Source organism: Camellia sinensis, chromosome 1, assembly GCF_055761805.1.
Source record: "Camellia sinensis isolate YWXY chromosome 1, ASM5576180v1, whole genome shotgun sequence".
NCBI classification, from domain to species: Eukaryota; Viridiplantae; Streptophyta; class Magnoliopsida; order Ericales; family Theaceae; genus Camellia; species Camellia sinensis.
The window spans coordinates 232,144,093-232,165,578 of NC_138961.1; the positions used below are offsets into that span (position 1 = coordinate 232,144,093).

General features: G+C 35.9%; 2 protein-coding genes, 1 long non-coding RNA gene and 2 pseudogenes across 4 annotated transcripts; 3 read left to right on the plus strand and 2 right to left on the minus strand.

Moving 5' to 3' along the window:
* The first annotated feature begins 813 nt into the window (after positions 1-813).
* On the plus strand, positions 814-16,587 carry LOC114317283 (uncharacterized). The gene is made up of 8 exons (XM_082920549.1): positions 814-1,048; positions 1,915-2,296; positions 12,015-12,211; positions 12,687-12,700; positions 14,569-14,582; positions 15,294-15,452; positions 15,870-16,023; positions 16,237-16,587. Exons 1-8 carry the CDS (start codon positions 990-992, stop codon positions 16,260-16,262), a joined length of 1,005 nt encoding a protein of 334 aa, XP_082776675.1. The 5' UTR covers positions 814-989; the 3' UTR covers positions 16,263-16,587.
* LOC145804346 (uncharacterized) lies at positions 3,957-5,970 on the plus strand. The gene is made up of 2 exons (XR_014345977.1): positions 3,957-4,306; positions 4,515-5,970. It is a non-coding gene; the product is annotated as an uncharacterized LOC145804346 (long non-coding RNA).
* Positions 6,933-11,030, plus strand: LOC114294479 (granule-bound starch synthase 1, chloroplastic/amyloplastic-like). Its single transcript, XM_082898025.1, has 7 exons — positions 6,933-7,032; positions 7,148-7,237; positions 7,779-8,134; positions 8,241-8,417; positions 8,530-9,292; positions 9,446-9,570; positions 10,704-11,030. The coding sequence occupies exons 3-5, from the start codon at positions 7,850-7,852 to the stop codon at positions 8,566-8,568; spliced, it is 501 nt and encodes a 166-aa protein (XP_082754151.1). The 5' UTR covers positions 6,933-7,032; positions 7,148-7,237; positions 7,779-7,849; the 3' UTR covers positions 8,569-9,292; positions 9,446-9,570; positions 10,704-11,030.
* A 311-nt stretch (positions 16,588-16,898) lies between the features above and the next one.
* On the minus strand, positions 16,899-18,896 carry LOC145804342 (putative methyltransferase At1g29790; annotated as a pseudogene).
* Positions 18,897-19,247: 351 nt separating this feature from the next.
* LOC114308184 (receptor-like protein kinase FERONIA pseudogene) lies at positions 19,248-21,103 on the minus strand (annotated as a pseudogene). The gene has a single exon (XR_014345968.1). The product of XR_014345968.1 is annotated as a receptor-like protein kinase FERONIA pseudogene (transcript).
* Between the last annotated feature and the right edge of the window lie 383 nt (positions 21,104-21,486).

The following is a 21,486-nucleotide window of genomic DNA, read 5'->3' on the forward strand; positions in this document are numbered from 1 at the left end:
GAAGCACAACTTGTCTCCTAATTTAAAAATATAAGTAAATTTTAAAAGGAGTTCATGTTCAACCTTGAAAGGTGATTTGTTTGAATTGATTTTATTTTTAAATATTTTCCAAAGCGTAATATAAAATTTGTATATTTTAAACATATTTGCAAAGAGTAATGCTATATACCACTAATTTGTCATCACTAATCTCACCACTAGTGAGGTGATAATTGAAGAAAAAAAAAAAGAAAAAAGACACAAAATACATGGGGCAGTGGGTGGGACTCACTGCCATATCATTAGAGGCACCACTTATTAGTAGTCTAAAGCATTTTTGATTTGCAAATTGTCAAAAAGGGTCAAAAAACGTGTGTTCTTCATGAATGGTGGAAAACGTAAACGTCACAGATAAAAGAGAAACACAAAAAGATTTGGTTTGAGTTTTTTGAATTAAGTTTTTTGAAAATTAAATTTTTTAATTTTCGTATTTTTTGTTTTTAGTAAATATTTTTAAAATTTTAAACATTTTTTTTAAATTTTGTAGATGCACCTTACTTAGATATATCTAAAAAGTAAAAAATTTGTGAAAAATATTTTTAAAAATTAATAAATACATAAAAATATAAAAATGTACTGAATTCTCGTATTTTTTGTATTTTTGGTATTTAGTGAATTTTTAAAAGGTTTTTTTCAATTTTTTTTTACTTTTTAAGTATTTTTATGTTAGATATGTTTAAAAATTAAAAAAATTGCTCAAAATATTAAAAAAAATTAAATAAAAATAAAAAAATATAAAAAATAAAAAAATAAATTTTTTTGAAAAATATTTTTAAAAAATGATAACAAAGCATAATGAATATGATTTGAAAACAAGTTTTTCAAAACCGTTAAAAGAACTGTTTTTAAGTTTGTTTTTGGAACGATCGATCTCTGAGAAGCATTTTGGGATTTGCAATTAGGGTTTTTGAGATTTTCTTTTTCGATTTGCGATTCGTACAGACGCTTCAATGGATGCTTCTCGTTCTCAGATTCAGTCATTCGGTCAAACAGAGATTAATTGGGACAAGTAGGTTTTCTCTTCCCTTTTCACCAGTTTCTACATTATTTTGTTATTCAATAAATCCGATAGTAATTCTGATTATTGGGGGATTTATATGTGCTTCTTCTTTTGCATTTACTCATTTACTTCGTTTCAATTTAATCTTCTTTATCTGTTGGTTATCAGTATAAAAATGTTGTTGATAGTGATCTGAGTTTTTAAATTTTTTTATTTATTTATAGCAAGTGTGTTAATGATAATTATTGAGAGACCAGAATTAATTCAGAGGGAGTTGTTTGATTTTGTGTTTCTATAAATGACTTTTTTTCTAGAGACCTTTTATCCTTGCCAGCATTTCCTTTTTTTTAAGGGATAAAAAATCAGGAGATGCCATCACATCACATGTACATAAATATTGTAATTAAGAGCATCTCTAATCTTTCATTTTTTTTTTCTTCAAATTTAAATTTGATGAGAAAGTGCTCAAAATCATATCCAATTCTTTCATCAAATCAAGGGAGAAACATTTTTTCATCGACTTGAGAATTCATCAAATCCTTCAACAAACTTGAATTTGACGAAAATTTAAAAATATAAAGCATTGGAGATGATTTTTTTATATTATAAAATTTGATGAAAAGTGAAATTTGGGATAAGAGGGGGGAATCTTTAAAAAGATTTTGATGAAAATTTGATGGAAGAGTTGGAGTAGTTCATATCAAATCAAGCTTTTTACTTAGATTTGAAATCAAATTAGATGAAAAAAGTAGTGAAGGTTTGCAGATGCTCTTAGTCCCCCATGATTTCTGTCACGCCTGTTTTTTTGTTGTTGTCATTTTTGCCATTGTTGGTTTACTCTTATTTAGTCTATTTGTGTCAAACCTATCCTGCAGGCTTGAAAAAACTAAGTTTTTTGTTGTAGGAGCTGGAATATTTACTGGGGTTACAGTAGCTCTGTATCCTGTTTCTCTCATAAAGACCAGGTTACAGGTTGCTTCCAAGAATGCTGGTGAGAGGGGTGCATTTTCTATTATCAGAGGCATATTGAGAACTGATGGAATTCCTGGATTATACAGAGGTTTTGGCACAGTCGTCACTGGTGCCATTTCTACTAGGATTATATTCCTTACTGCTTTAGAGACCACAAAAGCGGCTACTTTCAGGTTGGTTGAGCCATTCAAATTGTCCAAACCAACACAAGCAGCCATAGCAAATGGAGTTGCCGGCATGGCAGCAGCAGTTTGTTCTCAGGCCGTATTTGTTCCGATCATAGTTGTCAAATCGGGATTCGTATCGTGAATCGAAATGGCCTTGTACCGAATTGCGAATCGAATTGAATTGTGAATTGTAAAGATTCAGTCACTTTTTCTAAATTACTTAAAAATATATATCTACATATTTAAATGTTATATATATCTTATGAATATAAAATATTTAGACTTAAATCAATGAAAATGTTATTTTGAATAATAATCACGTAGTTTAATAGGTAAGAAGTTAACAAAGGTTCCTATGTAAGATCACCATATTACATTTTTCCTTTTTTAGATATTTCTTATCAACCATTCTTAATAAAGATGTAATATCACCATCTTGCCTTTTTTCTTTTTTAGATATTTCTTATCAGCCATTCTTAATAAAGATAGTAACCAAATAAATAAATTATCAATTTCCAAAGTAACAATAAATAACAACAATGTTGATATTTGGACAATAAGCATATATACTTTTCTAAGTAACAGTGAGCAAATAATAAGAAGGAATTATTTAGAATCTTTTATTTTAAAGCCTAAAACATTTTAAAAAGTATAACTAATCTCACACATGTAATATTCAATTTAATAAAATAGTAATAGATAATTTATAGTGTAACTTTAATCTTAAACATCTTTATAAGATAAATTATGATTTTTTAAAAGAAAAAAAAATGAGAAGAAAGGTTAAAAATATGTTGGGTCTGATTGAATCTGATTGGATCCTATTGAAAACTCCATGATCGCTAAAATAACAATAAATCATGTATATATGTTGGTTATTTTGGTATTAAACGCTATTAAAAGTTGTATTATGCCATTTTCACTAAAAAGATGGAGAAAAAAAGAGTTGAAAATATGTCGGACACAATAATTTCAAAAATTGCATGAATCGTAAAAGGTGAATCGAATCGTGAATCGATTGTGAATCGTGCGATTCACTAGAGATTCACTTCCAAAATAGATTCACCAATAGATTCGTATCGATTTTGCAAAAATTGCGAATCGAATCGTGAATCGTAAGATTCTGATAACAGAGGTTCCGATTGATGTGGTATGTCAACCATATTCTTATTTGAGTTTTATTTTTTATCTTTCGTATAATGTGAAAGTTATCATCTGTTGGGTGTGGTGTGTAAATAAAGAAAATGAAACACAAAAGGGTGCAATAGAATTTTTAAATTTTTTTAGGCATAACAACACTTAGTTCACTACAGGAAATAAGGGTTTTTGCGGCGTTTTTATAACGACGCTTTAAAAACGTCGTATATTTATACAATTAAAACGACACCGTTTTATAATAAAGGCGTTTAAAAACGCCTCCAAATGCGGTACCCCTCACGCGCTATTTGGAATCTGAGAATATAAGCCTTTTGTAAACCCTCAAGCCTTCAGACATTAAGGCTAAGTTTGGGAAGACTAAAAAAGTGCACTTTTTGTCTTTTTGGACTAAAAAATTGAGGTTGAAAATATGGATGTTTGGGTTAATTTTTTGACTTTTTATTGAAAAATGTGTAATAAAAAATTGTAAAAATTGATTTGTAGGGAAAAATTTGAATTGGGAGTTGTGCAGCCGTAATTGTTGACTTTTGGTGAATAGTGTTAACTTTTTAGCTTTTTGAGTAACTTTTTGGCTTTTTGGCTTTTTTGGATCTTCCCAAACTTGGCCTAAGAAACATTGACCTCGCCTCTCTCTCAATCCTCTCTAAACCCTTATTTTCAATCTCACCTTCAAATCTCACAGATTCACCGATTTCGAAGCTCCACCGCCACCACCATCTTCACCCGCGAGGTAGCGAGATTCACCGATTCATCGATTTCACAGATTCACCGATTCAAATCTCATAGATTCATCGATTTCAGATCGGTCTGTACCGCCGCCGCGATTTCGATTCAGATCGATCTGCGATTTCGATTCTCACTCTAGATCTCTCTCTCAGAGATTTATCTTTGATTTCATCTCAGAGCGATTTCGATGTTTCTCTCTCGATTTCGAAGCACCACCACCACCACCACCATCTACACCAGCGAGGTATTGATTTCTCTCTTGGCACTCACGCTGGTTCCATTTATATTGTTGATTTTCATCGGCAATCGCTTCTTCTCCGTGTTTTGTTTTGATTATCAATTTGTTGTTTTAACTCTCCAATATTTGTCTCCATGACTCCACCAACTTCACTTGGAAATAAGGGAGTTAGTTGAACTGAGCTAATTTTGGGGCTGTTTGTTGCTTTTTTCAGTGGCTTAATTTGAGCTGCTCCACCCCCCCTCTCTCTCTCTCTCTCTCTCTCTCGTTTGCTTGGGGAAGGTATCATGAATCTTTTGTATCATTTTTTAGTTGTCACTCTGCATATTCTCCTATCTTTTATCCTTTTACTTGATGTAGGCTATATATATGTTAATTAAAAAGTCGAAATATAGTGCACATAGAAACTGTGTTCTACATGTTTGATTTGTAATTGCTAAATTTCCTAAATAGTTTGCTGACATTTTGTTTTTGCATGTGGAACTGAGAAATCAGGAGGATTCTCTTTATGAAAGTACCTGAGACACGAAAGGCATTGCTACTGTCTGAGATTGATCGAGTAGCTCTGGTAAAATAACTTGCTACTTATATATATATATATATATATATGTTCGAGTGACATCTGTTCCTGCATAACTTAAATATTATATTATTTGGAGCTGCACATGAATTGAGCAATTGATAAAAAGTTCATATGTAACTTGCTTATGAGCTTGTTCAAGGTTCTTTCCCTTTCAATAAAGGACATTTTTTTGGAAGGAATACACTATATATTGCTTTAGCCACAATAAAAGTAATGATAAGAAAAACGATGCAACTACAAGTTAAATGTCTTGTGCTTCTGCTGGCATCATTAGCATTGGGCTTTAATTTAATTTTATTTTTTGAGCCATTTATAATATGAGGATCATGTTTTTGACAGTGAATGACATATACTGTAATTTTTTAGTACTTCACTTCATACAAGGTATCTCACAGTTTTTACTTCTTTCGAACTTTTGGGATTATAAAGTCCACAGAGATGAGATACATACAAAACTGGTTCAAATAATGAGAGAAAGGTTATTTGTTCATTTGCATATGTAGCACTAACTTGTATGCCCCTTACCTCTCCCAACCTGGTTGTCAATTGTGATTATGGACTGAATCTGTGTGTCTGTGCAGTGCAGTTTGGGCTCACACTTGGCTCTATCTACATAGATCAGCCAACAGACTTCAGCTTGGTAGAGTTCTTGGGGATGAATGTCTATTGTTCTTGAGATTTGACTGTACATTTTGTACCAGTTAAAGATTTAATATTATTTTTTGTGCACCAGAAGCTGGAGCCAGGTTCTTTTTTGGACCTTCTCAACCAACCCATGTATTCTCCCATAAAATTACTAGGCTCGTATTGAAGTTTATAGAAGCCGAACCCTGTGAATTGTCATGATGAATTTGCTCCTGATGTTACCATTTTGTTTCTTAAATCCTTGTGCATCTCAGGTTGGATTAGATTCTTTTGGACTATGTGGTTGGCAACAAAGAAAAGCGTGGGGCTCGCGAAGCATTCATTGACTGTGACTGGATCAGTGCTTTCTGCTTACTCTTCTGCCCAGCATGTTCGCAGCCGTCATGAGGCATGATAAAGTTTCAGATTGATTGAATTGCTGCTGTAGAAACTAGTCCGTGTATCAACGTAATGGTTATTTGCATGTTCAAGTTAAGTTCATCTCTTTTCTTTTTCTTAACTCAATTGTGACATTGATGTAGCCGTAGGTGTAACAATTTAATCGCAACTGTTCAGCTAATTTTCAGAGTACTTGGACAAAATGCCAATGAATCGATGGAGGCATTTTTAGCAAACAAACCAGCAGGTTTCAAGTTGAAGAAGAATCTCCTTCCACTAGAGACCATCTATCAAGATATAAACAGAATCCTCTCTCCAGTTCAGCAGGATTCTTCTAGTATAGAACCTCAGATACAAAAAGAAGATTCACACGCGGAAATGCCAACTGAAATTGCAGGACCCAATTTGTTGTCAACACTGCAGGGAGACGAACACAAGTCTGGTCCAGAGGCAACAACAGTGAAGTCAGGCCCTGAAACAGAATGTAGTAATAGATCAACAACAGGGCCAGATTTTGAAAAAGGAAAGAGTAATTCGCCTGCTTGTGAAGTCGTTCCTGCTGCTGCAGATTCATTTCCACCTCAGACTGAACCTATATGTTCAACCAATGGAACTGGAGATGATGTGGAAATGAAAGAGTTGTGTGATGCTGATTCAAGTGCCGATGAACCAACTGAAGAAAGCGCCGATAAATCGGACCCTGGGGTCATTGTTTTGGATGATTAAAACTAATACAAGGTTACTAGCTGAATTGATAAACTTTTATTTCTTGTTTCTTTATGATGATAGTGATTAGTCTGTTTCAATCTAATTAACTAGAAATGTTCTAAACTCCTAAAGTAGTGTTTTACAGCTGAATTTTTTTAATAGAAACTTAGTTTCCTTCAATTTTTAATAGAGAAATCATTCCTTCTGTGTTCTTGCCTTCCATCTCCAATTTGAAAGATTGCTAATTGAAGTAGTATTGTCTAGCCTAGTTACCTGATTCTTGGGATTAGTTTCTTCAAAGATAAGTTTCTATATTGCAGATAAAAATTGGAGACTGAATAGAGACAGTTCGCTTCTTCCACTGCTACAAACGTGGAGTTGATCGTGTTTTTGTGGATCACCAATGTTCCTGGAAAAGGTTTATTTCTGTCCTCAATCAACTGTTCTCGTATTTAGGGGTGAACTATATATACTTTAGCTGTAATAGTCAACTTGATCTTAGTTCTGATGCTTGAATTTCTTAACTTTCAAAGGTTTGGGGTAAAACTGGATCTAAGATCTATGGGCCTAAGACATGGGAGGATTACCAGGACAACCAAATTCGATTCAGTATATTGTGCCAAGTAAGTTATTTGATGCAACCTGTAGTTTCAAGCCCGTAATTCCATGAATGATTTTCATTCTTTGAACACTTGATTCAAAATAAAAAAGTGCAGTTGTTTTGTCGTAACTTCCTACTATATTATATATGGAAAATGATTGTCAAGCAAAAATTTTATACTGAAAACTCACTAAAAATGCTGTGGTAGTGAAATTTTTTGAAATTATAAACCACAGTGCTTGGTAGGAAAATATATATATATATATATATATATATTTTTGTATATCATTGCTCATTATATATTAGAGAAGTAATCGGTCGATGGGCGGTTAAGGCAAAAGGTTGGCATTGTGCTCCAAATTTACATGGTTTTGCATTCAACACGAGTCAATCATCCATGTTCTTGTTTGTTTTACATAATGACCACCTGTGGTATATCATTGTTTTATTTCCTCTTACTGCCTACTCAAGATTTTTGTTAGCCTACGCCTAATCATGTATGCAGTTCTACACTATTGCTTATATAGTATATAGCTGGCATTCATTTATTATGTTGAACTCAGGCTGCTTTGGAGGCACCAAGGATTTTTGTTAGGCTTATATAGTATATTGATTGGCACACTGCTCTTCTTCCATGTTATCTGAAGACCAAGTACAAGTCTTCGCATGTTGCTGCTATGACAAGCCTGCCAAGGGAAGGAAAATTAACTGGATGAAGGGTGGAATATTAGAATCAGACAGGGTCGTAACAGTGACCCCATACTATGCCCAGGAACTTGTTTCTGGCATAGATAAGGGTGTGGAATTGGATAACATCATTCGTAAGACCGGTATAACTGGTATTGTCAATGGCATGGATGTCCAGGAGTGGAATCCATCTATAGATAAATACATTGATGTCAAATATAATGCCACAACTGTAAGATTCTTCTAATTCTTTTTCTACTGTCTTAATTTTCCATTAATCTCTCAATATTTTTGTGCCTTTAAAAAGCCTTAGCGTATTACAATTGTGATTTTTTTAGGTCATGGCTGCAAAGTGTCTTTTGAAGGAAGCACTTCAAGCAGAAGTTGGGTTGCTTGTGGACGCAAACATCCCCTTGATCGGATTCATTGGTAGACTAGAAGAGCAGAAAGGCTTGGATATCCTAGCGGCTGCCATTCCTAAATTCATTAGAGAGAATGTTCAGATTGTAGTTCTTGTAAGTTTAGTGTTTTTTTTTTCTTAGGTAACTTTTTTTTTTTTAAAAGAAAACTTTTATTTGTCGCTTTTTTCTGGTTTGAATTGTGAAATGGATTTGCTCTTTCTATTAGGGCACTGGCAAGAAATACACTTCAATGACTACTGCATAGAATCTACTTGACTTGTCCAGGTCTACCGAGGGTTATGTTTATTTTGTGTGATTCTTCTAGCGAGAGACATCAAATTTGACACACTTTTGGTGACTTTGCCAAAATAGATTTATCTTATTTGAACTTGATAAAAGGAAAACTCTCTCTCTCTGATGCATTTCTTTCCTGGAAACAATTTTTTTTTTTTTTAAATTTTCTATTTTTCTGTTTTTTGTTTTAGGGTGGTGGCCATGATTCTTCTATTTGTACCATACCATAAGTTAGTTTTTTTTTCTTCATTTATCTTATAATTTAACTGATCTCATATAATTATAAGATGATACTCTCAATGAGGAAAGAATCAATCATTTATGTAAAGACCTAGTTTTAGATTCTTCTAGGTGAGTTTATAGATTGATTCCTTTGCGAAAGATCTAATTGTTTGTTTGGGATTTTAATAGTCAGTTTGTCTTGTGATATTTTTTTGATGGTCTGGTTTGTCAAAACTTCACCCTTGACCAATGTATATTTCTGTTTATTTTCCATTATCGTCTGCCACTTCACTGCTTGATGAGCTCTTAAATGCACTTGTATTGGAAAGGTCCCTTGGAGTTGGCATCAGCAGGTGTTTCAATATCAATTTTTAACATCATATCAAAGGTATTCAACATCCCTCTCCTTAGTGTTGCGACTTCGTTTGTAGCTGAAGATATCCCCAAAAATGCAAGCAAGGGATCAACTTCAGGTAAAATTAGAATAGGTGACTTCAATCTCTTGAGCATGAAATACATTACACAAAAATAAGATTTTTTTTTCTTCCATTTGTTCATTTTGAGAATTTGATGTAAAATGACGATTGTGACAGAAATTAACAACAGTAAACTCCTTGATGAAACAGATGAAAGAACGGCACTACCCTCAGTCCCTACTGCCTTACTTTTAGCGCTTGGAATTGGTTTATGTGAAGCTTTAGCTATGTATTTGGGATCTGGACTGTTTCTCAACATGATGGGCATATCAACAGTGAGTAGAACATGTTAGTTTATATGAGTAATGAACATATATCCATAACTAACTCTTTATGTTAACTGATCACATTTTAGACTCAAACTTTGATATTATTACTGCACTCCTGGGAGAGCTCTGATCACATTTTAGACTCAAACTTTGATATTAAATAAAGATCATATAATTATGTATCATGTTTAAATAATCTAGACAAATATCTCTGAATGTTACCCTCGTCCAAGATTTATAAAGATACCCCTATCATTTCAGTATTTTTGCTCCTTAGTTCTGTCATTATTTCAAATCACCATCAAGATCTGTTGGAAGTACATGTAGGATTGATAAAAGACAAAAACTGGTGAAGTTCTCATTGTATTGTCACCATCCAGGATAGTTAACAAGATTATAGTTCAACACTGTAGGAAATTTCCTTACAGAACTCAATTGTTTTGAGTTTTCTCAGTAAGGGTAAATGCATTTGATCTATGCCCAGAGCTTATCTAAAACAAGTTTGCTTTTCTAGCTAAAAACAAGGGTATCTATTTCTGATTAATTACCCTGTAAGTACTGGGGATTACTTTTTCCCTCTACAGTTATTCCTTCAATGACAGTTCAAGCTGCTGAACACTGTAGGATCTGATGTTTTAGTAAATGAAAAATTGGAGTGTTTACAATTTTTATTCTTGATAAGGTCATACACTTATAATCTAATGTTTTGGAGTTTCTTATTCAATGTACTCTGAAACTCAACTACAATTTCATTTACTAATAGCTTAAATGCCTTGATCTATGAAAATAGTCATAATTTGGCAATCAGGATAACCTGTTTTATTCTCCTCTTCCTGAAGCTTATGTTGTCATCTTTACTTCTCTTAAAATTTTCTACTGCATCATTTATTATTTTCCTTCATGTTAAATACAATTGCATCAGCAATGATATGTGCATAAAAGTTTACGCACACAGTATCCACCAATGTCTCACAAAATGTACAAATCGCTGCATTTTGTGCACACAAACTTTCTGTGCATGTAATGTTTTGCATTTTTATACATGTCAAATGATGAAGTTTCATTTTGTCATGAGAACAATGGTGTTGGTGTTCTTGTTGCAACGACAGATATTCACAAGGCTAATTCTATTCTCTCAGGTTGGAGGACATGAAAACTATGGAATTAGAGACGAATTCCATTGACAGGGCTGTTGCTAACCTCATGTTCAGTAAGGTGGATTCGGGTGGAATAGATCTCCTCGCTTCAGTGTCATCCAAAGAGGAAGCTAAGGGAACAACCAAGCAGTGCAACTACAGCTTGAATCAGCCACAACAACCTCATTGGCATCACCACACAAGAAGTTCAACCGGTGATGCGGAAGTTCCAATCTTCGGTTAAATGAAGCCACACTTGCTGCTGCAGCAAATAGATCCATGCAAATTTCTCAAGCACTGTATTGTAAGCGCTATGTAGTCGGTACATGCTGTCTCAACTCAACAGAGATGCACATTTCAGATTTCATGGAGTACGTGGACCTCTTTAAATGTGTATGTATATATATATATATATATCAAAGTGGTTTGTATTTGTTAACAGGATGTGAATTCTTGATGCATCCACTCAATTTTGGTTAGCACCTAAATGAGTTATATGTTTCTGTTAAATTGATTATTTTTTTTTACTTGTTTGTCTTGTTTGGTTGGTTTTTGGACTTAAATATGTATATATATGAAGTTGGTTTGTACTTAATAATTGTTTATGACAGGTATTTTTTTCAACCATATAAAATTAGCACAGCTTTAAAAATAAAAAAAAATAAAAATAAAGGCTATGGCGGCGTTTTTTGAATGTCACTATATCCCTATCCCAATGGTTAGATTTTTAAAATGTATAAATGTCTTTGACGGCGTTTTCAACACGTCGCTAAATGTCATAGTGACGTCACAGGACAGTTAGGGTAGGACATTTGGCGGCGTTTTTAAAAACGCCGCCTATACTAATATACCGACGTTTTCCAAACGTCATAAAGCTATAGCGACGGCCGCGTCTTCGGCGTTTGGTACTAAACGTCACAAAAAGAAATAACGACGTTTTCAGTACCTTTAGCGGCGTTTTTAAAACGCCGCTAAAAGTCGATTTTCCAGCAGTGGTTCAAGTTCTCATCGGCTTCCTACTGAGAATTTTCATGTCATACTTGGAAGGCAGATATCTGTATTTTGGCAATTTCTTTTACTTGAAGTGATTTACACTTATTTTCTTCCCAATTTCACTATAAGTTGTGGTTTAAGTTGAATTAACTCCAAAATTGAACAATTTTCAACGGGAAAGAGCATCTTCATATTGGAATGCATTTTTTAACATTTTGTTCCTTCTTGATACTAAGTCATTGGGCACTTCTTATTTTACTTTTGGTGTATTTGTTTCTGCTTAAGAACATTTATGGATGCTACAATCTCCATTTTGATTAGGTTAGCCAAAAATTGATGGTGCAAGGATACTCAGGCCATGCAACCTATAATGGGGGACTAGATGTTGCTCGCAAGGTTTTGACGGTGGATGGCATTCGGGGACTATACAGGGGGTTTGGTCTATCAGTCCTGACTTATTCCCCATCTAGTGTTGTATGGTGGGCAAGTTATGGTTCAAGCCAACGCTTGATCTGGAGGTAATGCATGTTTTTTTGAGCACGAGGTAATGCATGCTTGCTCAATTAGATTTAGTGGTTGATGTGTTGTGGGAGATCATTAAATTTAGAACTCTGGTCCAACAAGTGATTGTTCCTTGTTTAGTTAATCTTCTTAACCACTCTGTGGACTTTGTTTTATAACTTAGAAAATTTTCTATTGTAAACCCCCAAGTTGGTTATCCTCAATGAAAGCCATGTCTGTCCGCAACTAGTGTTCACTACGCCTAATGATCTGAAGATTTCTTACTTTCCTGTAATATTGCCTTTATGTGAAGGCAATACTTGAGTGGTCTAGGTATATAAGTTGTGTTTTTCTTGGATTACATCATAATGAGGAATGGGTCATTTTTAAATGCATTATATATTTTTCATCATCCATTTTGGTTCTCCATTCACGTGATATAATATATATTTTTTTAATTAAAATTTTCCTCCATGATTTTCTTTTTGGCAGGTTCTTAGGTCATGGTACTTGTCATGACCTGAACCCGTCCCCATGGATTAAGGACATAACCAGCCAGTAATCTTGAGATTACTTACGGCCTCAAATCAAACCAGACGTAACTCATCAGAGTAAAGGGGCCAAACGGAAGCAAAATTAAATCTTTGTCCATAGAGCTGTGCTTACATGGCACATCATAACAAACCATACATAGACACATTAATAACTCACTTCAGAAAATATAGTAGCATAAGGTTCTGTACAGACAGGATCATTTAAGTTTAAGTCAACCCATGAAAACTATATACAATAGATTCAAAGTCTTCGCCAACATGACAAAATACAAATACATAACAAAAGGCGAAGACGAGTCTCGTGCGTGAGACGCAATGGCTGACTCTTCAAAACCTTGGTTGTTCCACACAGACTTCACTGAGGCTGGGTCTGGACCTCTCTTGGCTCACCTACAAACACATGAATGAGCGTGAGCAATAGCCCAGTGAATAATATCAATTGCAGAAGATGCATTGGAACAATATACATTGGACGGCCTTAGGCCCAATTCATATTTCTATCTAGTATATAAATAGCTATAGATTAAGTGACTTCGGTTCCAAATACTTCGGACGGCCTCGGGCCCAATCCATTCATGTCAAACTGTCCTTTGGCCCATTTGTCTTTCATTCATGTCAGACTGGCCTTTGGCCCGTTCATTCTTTCATTCAGATCATACTGGCCTCTGGCCCATTCATTCTATCATTCAGATCGTAGTGGCCTCTGGCCCATTCGTTCTATCATTCAGATCATACTGTCCTCTGGCTCATTCATTCTATCATTCAGATCGTACTGGCCTCTGGCCCATTCGTTCTATCATTCAGATCGTACTGGCCTTTGGCCCATTCATTCATTTATGTCAGACTGGCCTTCGGCCCATTCATTCATTCGTTCGTGTCAAACTGGCCTTTGGCCCATTCGTACTTTTATGTCAAACTGGCCTTTGGCCCATTCATACTTTTATGTCAAACTGGCCTTTGGCCCATTCATTTGGCATAACAAACATTGTCCACCAATCAAATTAACAAACTTGTAAACTTACATAGAAGTAAGCAATTGGACAACAATATATGTCAGATATCTTTGTCAAGATATTACTCACAGTGATCGGTTGGTTGGTTTGCCCTGGAGCTTGACCCTACACATCACATAACACATACGGGTCACAAATGATTCAATCCATTCCTTAATTCACATATTCCTCTTTAGGCTTCATTCTTATTTTTTTTAACTCAATTACAATGCTCAATGTGTGCCTAAGAGTACTTAGAAGTGAAAGAGAACAGAAAACGAAACACAGAATGCCTTTCTAAAATTTTCAGAAACAGGATACCCGCTCGAGCGTGGACTTCCCCCGCTCGAGCGGACCCATGAGGTCTGCAAAAGTATTGGATGCATCAAATTTACGCTCGAGCGTGAAGTCCGGGGCTCGAGCTGAAGGTTTGTCTATATAGCTTCCCGCTCGAGCGTGAACTTCCCCGTTCGAGCAGACACCTTGTCTGCAAAAATATACTAGGAGCACGAATTTCACGCTCGAGCTGAGGTTCTCCCGCTCGAGCGGACATCAAATTTTCTAGAAAATCCAGAACATGTTTTTGAGTTTCAACTTGATATTCAAAGGCTCTAAATGCATAATTTCAACTCAAACTTCACATATACATGTATTAACATGGTACAAATACTAAATTACAACATTATGAAGTTCAATTCCATGAATTACTCACATGCATGGCTTAAATTACACCAAACTTGTTTCTATCATAACAATCCCATGTATTTCAAACTCACTTTCTCATGAATTGTACATGCATGTGGAATACAACTCTTATTCTCAACTTAGATGATGAAGAGATGGTAAAAAATGTGAGCTTCAATTAAAATCTCACATGGATTACACATTTTGTGCTCAAACATGTAATTCCAAAGCATCACATGCATGTGCATAGAGACTACCAAATCAACAAAACCAACTCAATACATGTTCTTTATTATCATTCAATTTTGAATTCACAAATTACAAACTAAAATCCATAAGTCAAGGGTTGATTACTCACCTAGGAGCCTTAATTCTCACAATTGTGATTGAATCTTGCACCTAGCCTTCCCAATTCACAAATCTTGAGCCAAACACATAATTTTTCCTCTTGTTCCCTCTCTAGCCGACCCTCTCTCTCTCTCTCTCTCTCTCTCTTAGAGTTGATATCAGCCAAATGAACACAAAATAGAAGAATTGAGAGTGTAATGGCCCTTATATAACCCCACTAAGTCACATTAATTTAATATTAGATATTTGAGCACTTAATTGATTAATTAAATCAATTTAATCTATTCCGAATTAATTTCCAATTAAATTTCACTGTGGGCTCTAAAAATTACGCTAATCACAATGGCGCAATCAATTTCGGTTTCTGTGGCTGATAGGGCCTTCAATTTAAATTCCAAAGCAAATAATCAAATAGATATTCCTACGGTGAACAGATAGAAATTCAAAACCACATATTTTCACATAATGGCACACAAAATCATATCAAACACATAATCACATTCATAATGAGGACCAATTAGCATAATACGGAACAGGGTTATTACAGTACTATTGAGCATGAGGAATCTGCTCCTAGCCTGTGGACGATAGTGTCTGTTCAAGCTGCTGGAGGGATATTTACTGGTGCCACGGCATCCTGCATCACAACGCCATTGGACACTATTAAGACTCGCTTACAGGTACACCTAGTTGGCTTCAATTTTTTTCCTTTCTCTTGTCAGTTCTGATACTTTGTGATGAAGTACTGATTATTTATTTATTTTTGGGTGCTATTAGGACAGTGAATTTTTCACCTTTTTTTTATTTTTTTATTTTTTGATGTGTTGTTCTGTGAGTTACACATTTTTTAGTGAAAGAAAGTAGAGCGATTGTCATGCACATAATAGTTAACACTTTAAGATTGTTACATTCAAAATTATTAGAAATACCCAACTCGTGCATCTGTTTCAATTCCTTGTTAATACAATTGGTAGGTGTTCCAGAAAAAACCTCAGGGTTTTAACATGATTTTACAGCTTGCTGCTTGCACTACTATGCTCGAGCAAATAGATTCTTTTGTTGATTTATCCATTAAACTAGTTGTTTTTGCAATACAGGTCATGGGACATGAAAAGAAACTTACTGTAAGAGAAGTTGTTAAAGGATTGGTTGCGGATGATGGCTGGAAAGGTTTATACAGAGGACTCGGTCCAAGGTTTTTCACTATGTCAGCATGGGGAACCTCGATGATACTTTCCTATGAATATTTGAGTAGGAACTCTTCTTTCACACTGTTATTATATAGAATCATATTTGTTGTTGTTATTATTATGCAGAATGATGAGATTGCTAAAACATTTGTGGATTTGATCATTGTGAATTATTGGATTGGAAAGTTTAAACCTATGAGTTACCCTTTGTTCTCTGCTTATAATCATGCTCAATCAATTTGATTAATTGTGCTTATTCTTCTTTTTTGTACAGAACGCTTGTGTGTGAAAGATCAATAGATTTACCTTTGAACAACAGAGAATTGGTTTGCAGTTAACTGGGATTTCATATGTTAAAGAAGATAGTTTTGCTCGGTATTTATAGGAATGCTTACGCGGGCGTCCACACAGATAAACAGTGTCAACAAACTGTAACCCTTGTTAAATTGACTGGGTAGTGACCTTCATACCTATTAAAACTGGATTACTTCCTGATTTCCTGGAAGGCCTTGTAAGATCAATCTATAATTCTTTTTAGCTCATTTCTTATTGCATTCTTGGGCTATAATTGAACTGATTTGTATCTGTAATTTGTGTATTCTTAAATCATAGAATTTCATTTTATATTCCTCTGTTGTGTTCCCCTTTTGGTTGTTTTCTGTTTCATAGATTACATCGCCCGGAATAATGATTATTGGTTGATACAATGTTAACGTATTAAATGAGGGAGAGACCATAGAACAAATGAAGATATGCTGGTTCCCTACTTGTAATATAGACGCTCAGTTCATTCACAAGTTTTGGTACCAAGAGACTTTAGCAGATTAGTTAGTTAGCACTTGAAATGAGAACTTCCCAATTGGAAGGAAAAAGAGAAGGAAAATAAAAGTCCCGAATAACTTTCTTAGGATGTGAAAATATTTTCGTATGCCTTCAGTTACAGAGAGTATGGCTGGAGAGACACTAGTGAGTCTAACGTCTTGTTGGCTTTTCCAGAACAGCAGAGAAAAACATCTCATCACCATCTTTATCAGTCTTCGGCACCACCCTCCATTGCAGCTTTTGATAGCCAAGTCTGGTGAACTCATTTAAGTACAGATTCATATCTTCCTTCTTACAAAAGAACCGGTCCACCCAGAGAATACCATTAGGCTGGAGCACACCGTCCCAATCAAACAGGACAAACTGAAGGAGTTCAACTCCAATCCATCCATCCAATCCAAGAACAGAGTAGATTGAACAATGTCAAGTGTGTTGTCAAAGAAAGGCAGTCTCGAGCCAACCGAGATGTACAGAGGAAGAAGTCCTCTCAGTGCTATCACCTCATTAAAAGTAGGGTTGTTCAAAAATCCGTTCAAACCGGTAATCCGGACCGAACCAGACCGAATCATACGGTTTGGTTCGGTTCTATTAAGAATTAGTTCGGTTTCGGATTAAGAAATATGAGAACCGTAAAAATGGTTCAGTTAATGGATTTTATGAAAAAACCGCAGTTCAAACCGAACCGAATCGAATTTTAAAAGATATATATATATAATATCAAGTTTTATTTTTATTAATTGGTTTTTTATAATTTTAATAATATTAGGATGGTATAGATATGTAATATTAAGTAATGCCTTAATACTATTAGTTTTTATTATGAGTTAAATGTAATTAGTTTGAGTAATTATTTTGCTAATATTAACAATTTATTCTTGTAAATAGAAATTTTTTGAACCGTAAACCAAACCGAAACCGAACCATTTTTTCGGTTTGGTTCTGGTCCGGTTTTACAAGTGTAACGGTCTGGTCTGGTTCTTAAAATCACAAAACCATTAGGATCGGTTCAGTTCTTGGATTTTCTCAGAACCGAACCAATCCGGACCGTGTACACCCCTAATTAAAAGATGCCCATAAATTTAGCGTGGCTGAAGCAACGGTAACATTTTTCTCTCTCATAATTGCAGCAAATGTGCCAGTTGTTGGGCCGAAATCCAGCCCAATGCAGATCTCCCCTGGTTTTAGACTCAAAACCTCAGCGATTGTGAACTCTGCCAAGAGAGACTCATTGGTTGGCACTTCCCATCCTCGCCTCGCCTTGAAAGATTGAAGCAATCATAGCATTTGTAGAAGCCTCTTCTGTCAATCATTTCATTTGAAACAAGACAGGTATAGTCTTTGCATTTGTAGTGGTTCCATAAAATGTTGATGTCACTAGGTTGAGTCCAGAGAGAGGTTTTCACAGGAAGCGGCTTCTTGTAGTGTTGGGGTGATCTTGAGAAGCACCTTCTTCAGGGTATTGGCTCACAACCACTGACTACAAGCTTCCGAGCCAGGTCCCAATCATCTTGTAGGTCATGAACCGGTTTGTGTTTGAGGCCATACCAACATAACCTAGTCCGATAGATACGTTAATCGCTTCCAACCCAAGAAAATTCATCTTCCCATTAATCCTGTTTGGTTTGGGTGAAATGTAACTGTGAAGCTCAGCAGAGTTGAAAACCTTGCCAGGTACTGATCCTTCTTCAACTTTGCTTTCTTCAGGTTCACTGAGGTCTTCCTCTACATTGCTCGTTTCATTCCTGCTATTAGGAGCATTGCTGTACAAACCTGATAGAGTCTCTGCTAGCTTGTCTATCGATATATCGATGGCGAGAACTTGATCTGAAAATTTCAATATTGCTTTTGGTTCTGAGGTTTCAGAATGTAGCTGTTCTAACAGAACTCCCAATTGGGTCTGCAAATGAGAGATCTAGTTGTGAAGGGAATAAGGTAAACCGATTGGAAATCTGAGTTGTTGGTGGCAGAGTTGAGTATGAAATGAGGGTAAGAAACGCTGGAAGTGAAGATTATGATTGTCAGGAGGTTGATAAAGAGAAGAGGACATAACAGTGCAAGAACAGAGCCTCCTGGAAGGCATTTAGAGGGCTTGGAGTTGCTTTGTTTCTACATTCCTTAGACAGGTTTTTCTGTGCCTTTTGCTTCTTCTTCCTCTCAGATCATTCTCATTTGGATTTTTGATCAATTAATTCAGCTGTTGACCCTAGAAACTAGGATATGAGTTCAGACTCTCTCTCTCATTGATTTCATGTTTGATCATCCCTAGATGCCTTTTTTTCATTGTTTACAACATATTTTTTGCCTAGGAGACGAGCAAAACTTGAAGTAAAAGCATCTTTGATCTTCCAATTTTAAATTAATGTTTAAAATTGGTCTAGTTTAATTCCTTTGTTGGAGTAATTTCAATTTATTTATTCATTTTTTATTTTATTTTTTATTTTTTAAGAATTGGTAGGAGAGAAATAAATAAAGGAAATTTACATTTACAATAGTAATACTCAAACTCGTTTAGCAAGGAGTGCCTCATTCACTAGCTAGCAAGAGATCAATTTCAATTGATAGGCCATGCAACTAAATTTATTCATTGCAATACAATATTTAGTAGAATTAAAACCAAAATATATTAAACTTTTACAGATTAAAAGAAAACTAAATTAAACCAGGAACTTTCGCAAATCTATCGTGCGCTAATCCATCTTAATTTTTGTTATGCCCAAAAATATTAACCCCCACATATATTGGAGTTGATCTCACTGTCCATTTGGATTTATAATTTCAGAGAAAACAACAGTCTGATGAGAACCAAAACTGTTTCCACTCCTTTCACCACTCTCAGTCGTTGATGTCCCGGTCCTGTTGCTCCGAGACCCCAAAAACAACATATCATCGTCATCATCGGTCATCATCTCTCTCGCCTAAAGCAGAGGATCCGAGGGACTCATAAACCCATCTTCACCGATGATGTTCCTCTCGGCAATCTCTTGAAGCTGCAATGCAAATTCCAACCTCCAAATCATATCACTCGTTGTTGGCCGTTCGATCCCAGTATCACGCAAGCAGCTTTCGAATATCTCCCCAAACTTCTTTACATAGTCCGGCACAATCTGACTTGTCAGATGTGGATCCACAATCTGATCAATGGTCTCTTCTCGCCAACATTTCCGGCCCCACTCAGCCAAGCTCACTTGCTCCTTTTCTAGCCCTGTCACAATTGCGGGCCTCCCACACAACACTTCCAATAACACCACTCCGAAAGAGTACACATCAGACTTTTCGGTCAATTGTTGTCATCGATAATATTCTAGATCTATGTACTTGAAACTACCCTTTACGACAGTGCTGACGTGACTCTGGGCCACATTAGTGGGCCCAATTTTCGACAATCCAAAGTCTGAAAATTTGGCCACCCGTTTTTCATCCAATAGTATGTTGGTAGACTTGACGTCGAGGTGAATGATCATGTGCTTCACTCTTATATGGAGGTAATAGAGCCCATGTGTAGCATCGATGCAGATCTCGAGGCGTTGCTTCCACAAGAGAGGCGGAAGGTCTGATTGGTAGAGATGATCACGGAGGGTACCATTGGCCGTGTAATCATACACCAAGATCATATCACCATTATCATCGCAGTAACCGATCAGAGCTACTAGATGGCAGTGGCGTAACTTGGATAGCATTTCGATCTCCGTTCGAAACTCACGGGCCCCTTGGCTTGATGATGGATGCAGCAGCTTGAACGCAACAATGGATGTGCCGTAATCGATGTACCCTTTGTACACAAAACCAAATCCTTTAGTGCCAATCACAAAATTCTTTTTGAAGTCGAGCATAGCAGATTTGAGTTCTGCTAGTGAGAATTGTCGGTAGAGATTAGACGGTAACGTTGAAGCGTTAGTCTTCGTGGACTTTGACGTGTGCGAAATCGAAAATTGGACCCACGATACCTTGACCACGCTTGCACTGGAGTCTCTCACCTTCCTCCGTCGTCGAAAAATCAAGAAACCAATCACTAAAATCAAGAATGCTCCGCCGATTACACCTCCGGCGACGGCAACAACCAACGACGACAACGTTTTGCTATTCTGCTTGCCCGGTAGCTTTGAATACGGTGTCGGTAGTGCAGGAACCATATCGTATACAGGATTGGGCTCGATGAGACTACCGTCTGATTGATTCAATTTGAAGATCTCTAAACCGTTCAAGATTGCATCAGCGTAACTGGGCTTGGAGTGCATATTTGGATGCATCGTGAGCCACAAATCCACCTTGCTCCAGAGACCATCGACGACTGGTACTGAAAGAACATAATCTTTTTTTTTTTTTTTGATCGGCAAATGTTAGTTGTTAGTTATTAGATTAGCATCTGTAGAAGAAAATCTCCCCACCCTTGGTAAAGCACCTAAGTGCTTGCACTCTCTTAATTCAACCCCCGAAGAGAATTGAACGCATGACCTCCTTGGGACTAAACTCTAAGGAAGGTATGGTGGCCAACTAGGCTTGGCCTAGTTGGTTGAAAGAACATAATCTTTGAAAACAGGAATTCCGTGACCCCCACTCAAATGTATAATATCAACCTCTTGATCAGCCGTCAGATTATTGATATACACAGAAAATATCCTCTCATTTTCGGTGGTTACCTCTAGTTGAAACTCGCAAAAATGAAGCCTAGCCAGGTACCAGACCCCATAATCAATGATGAAGA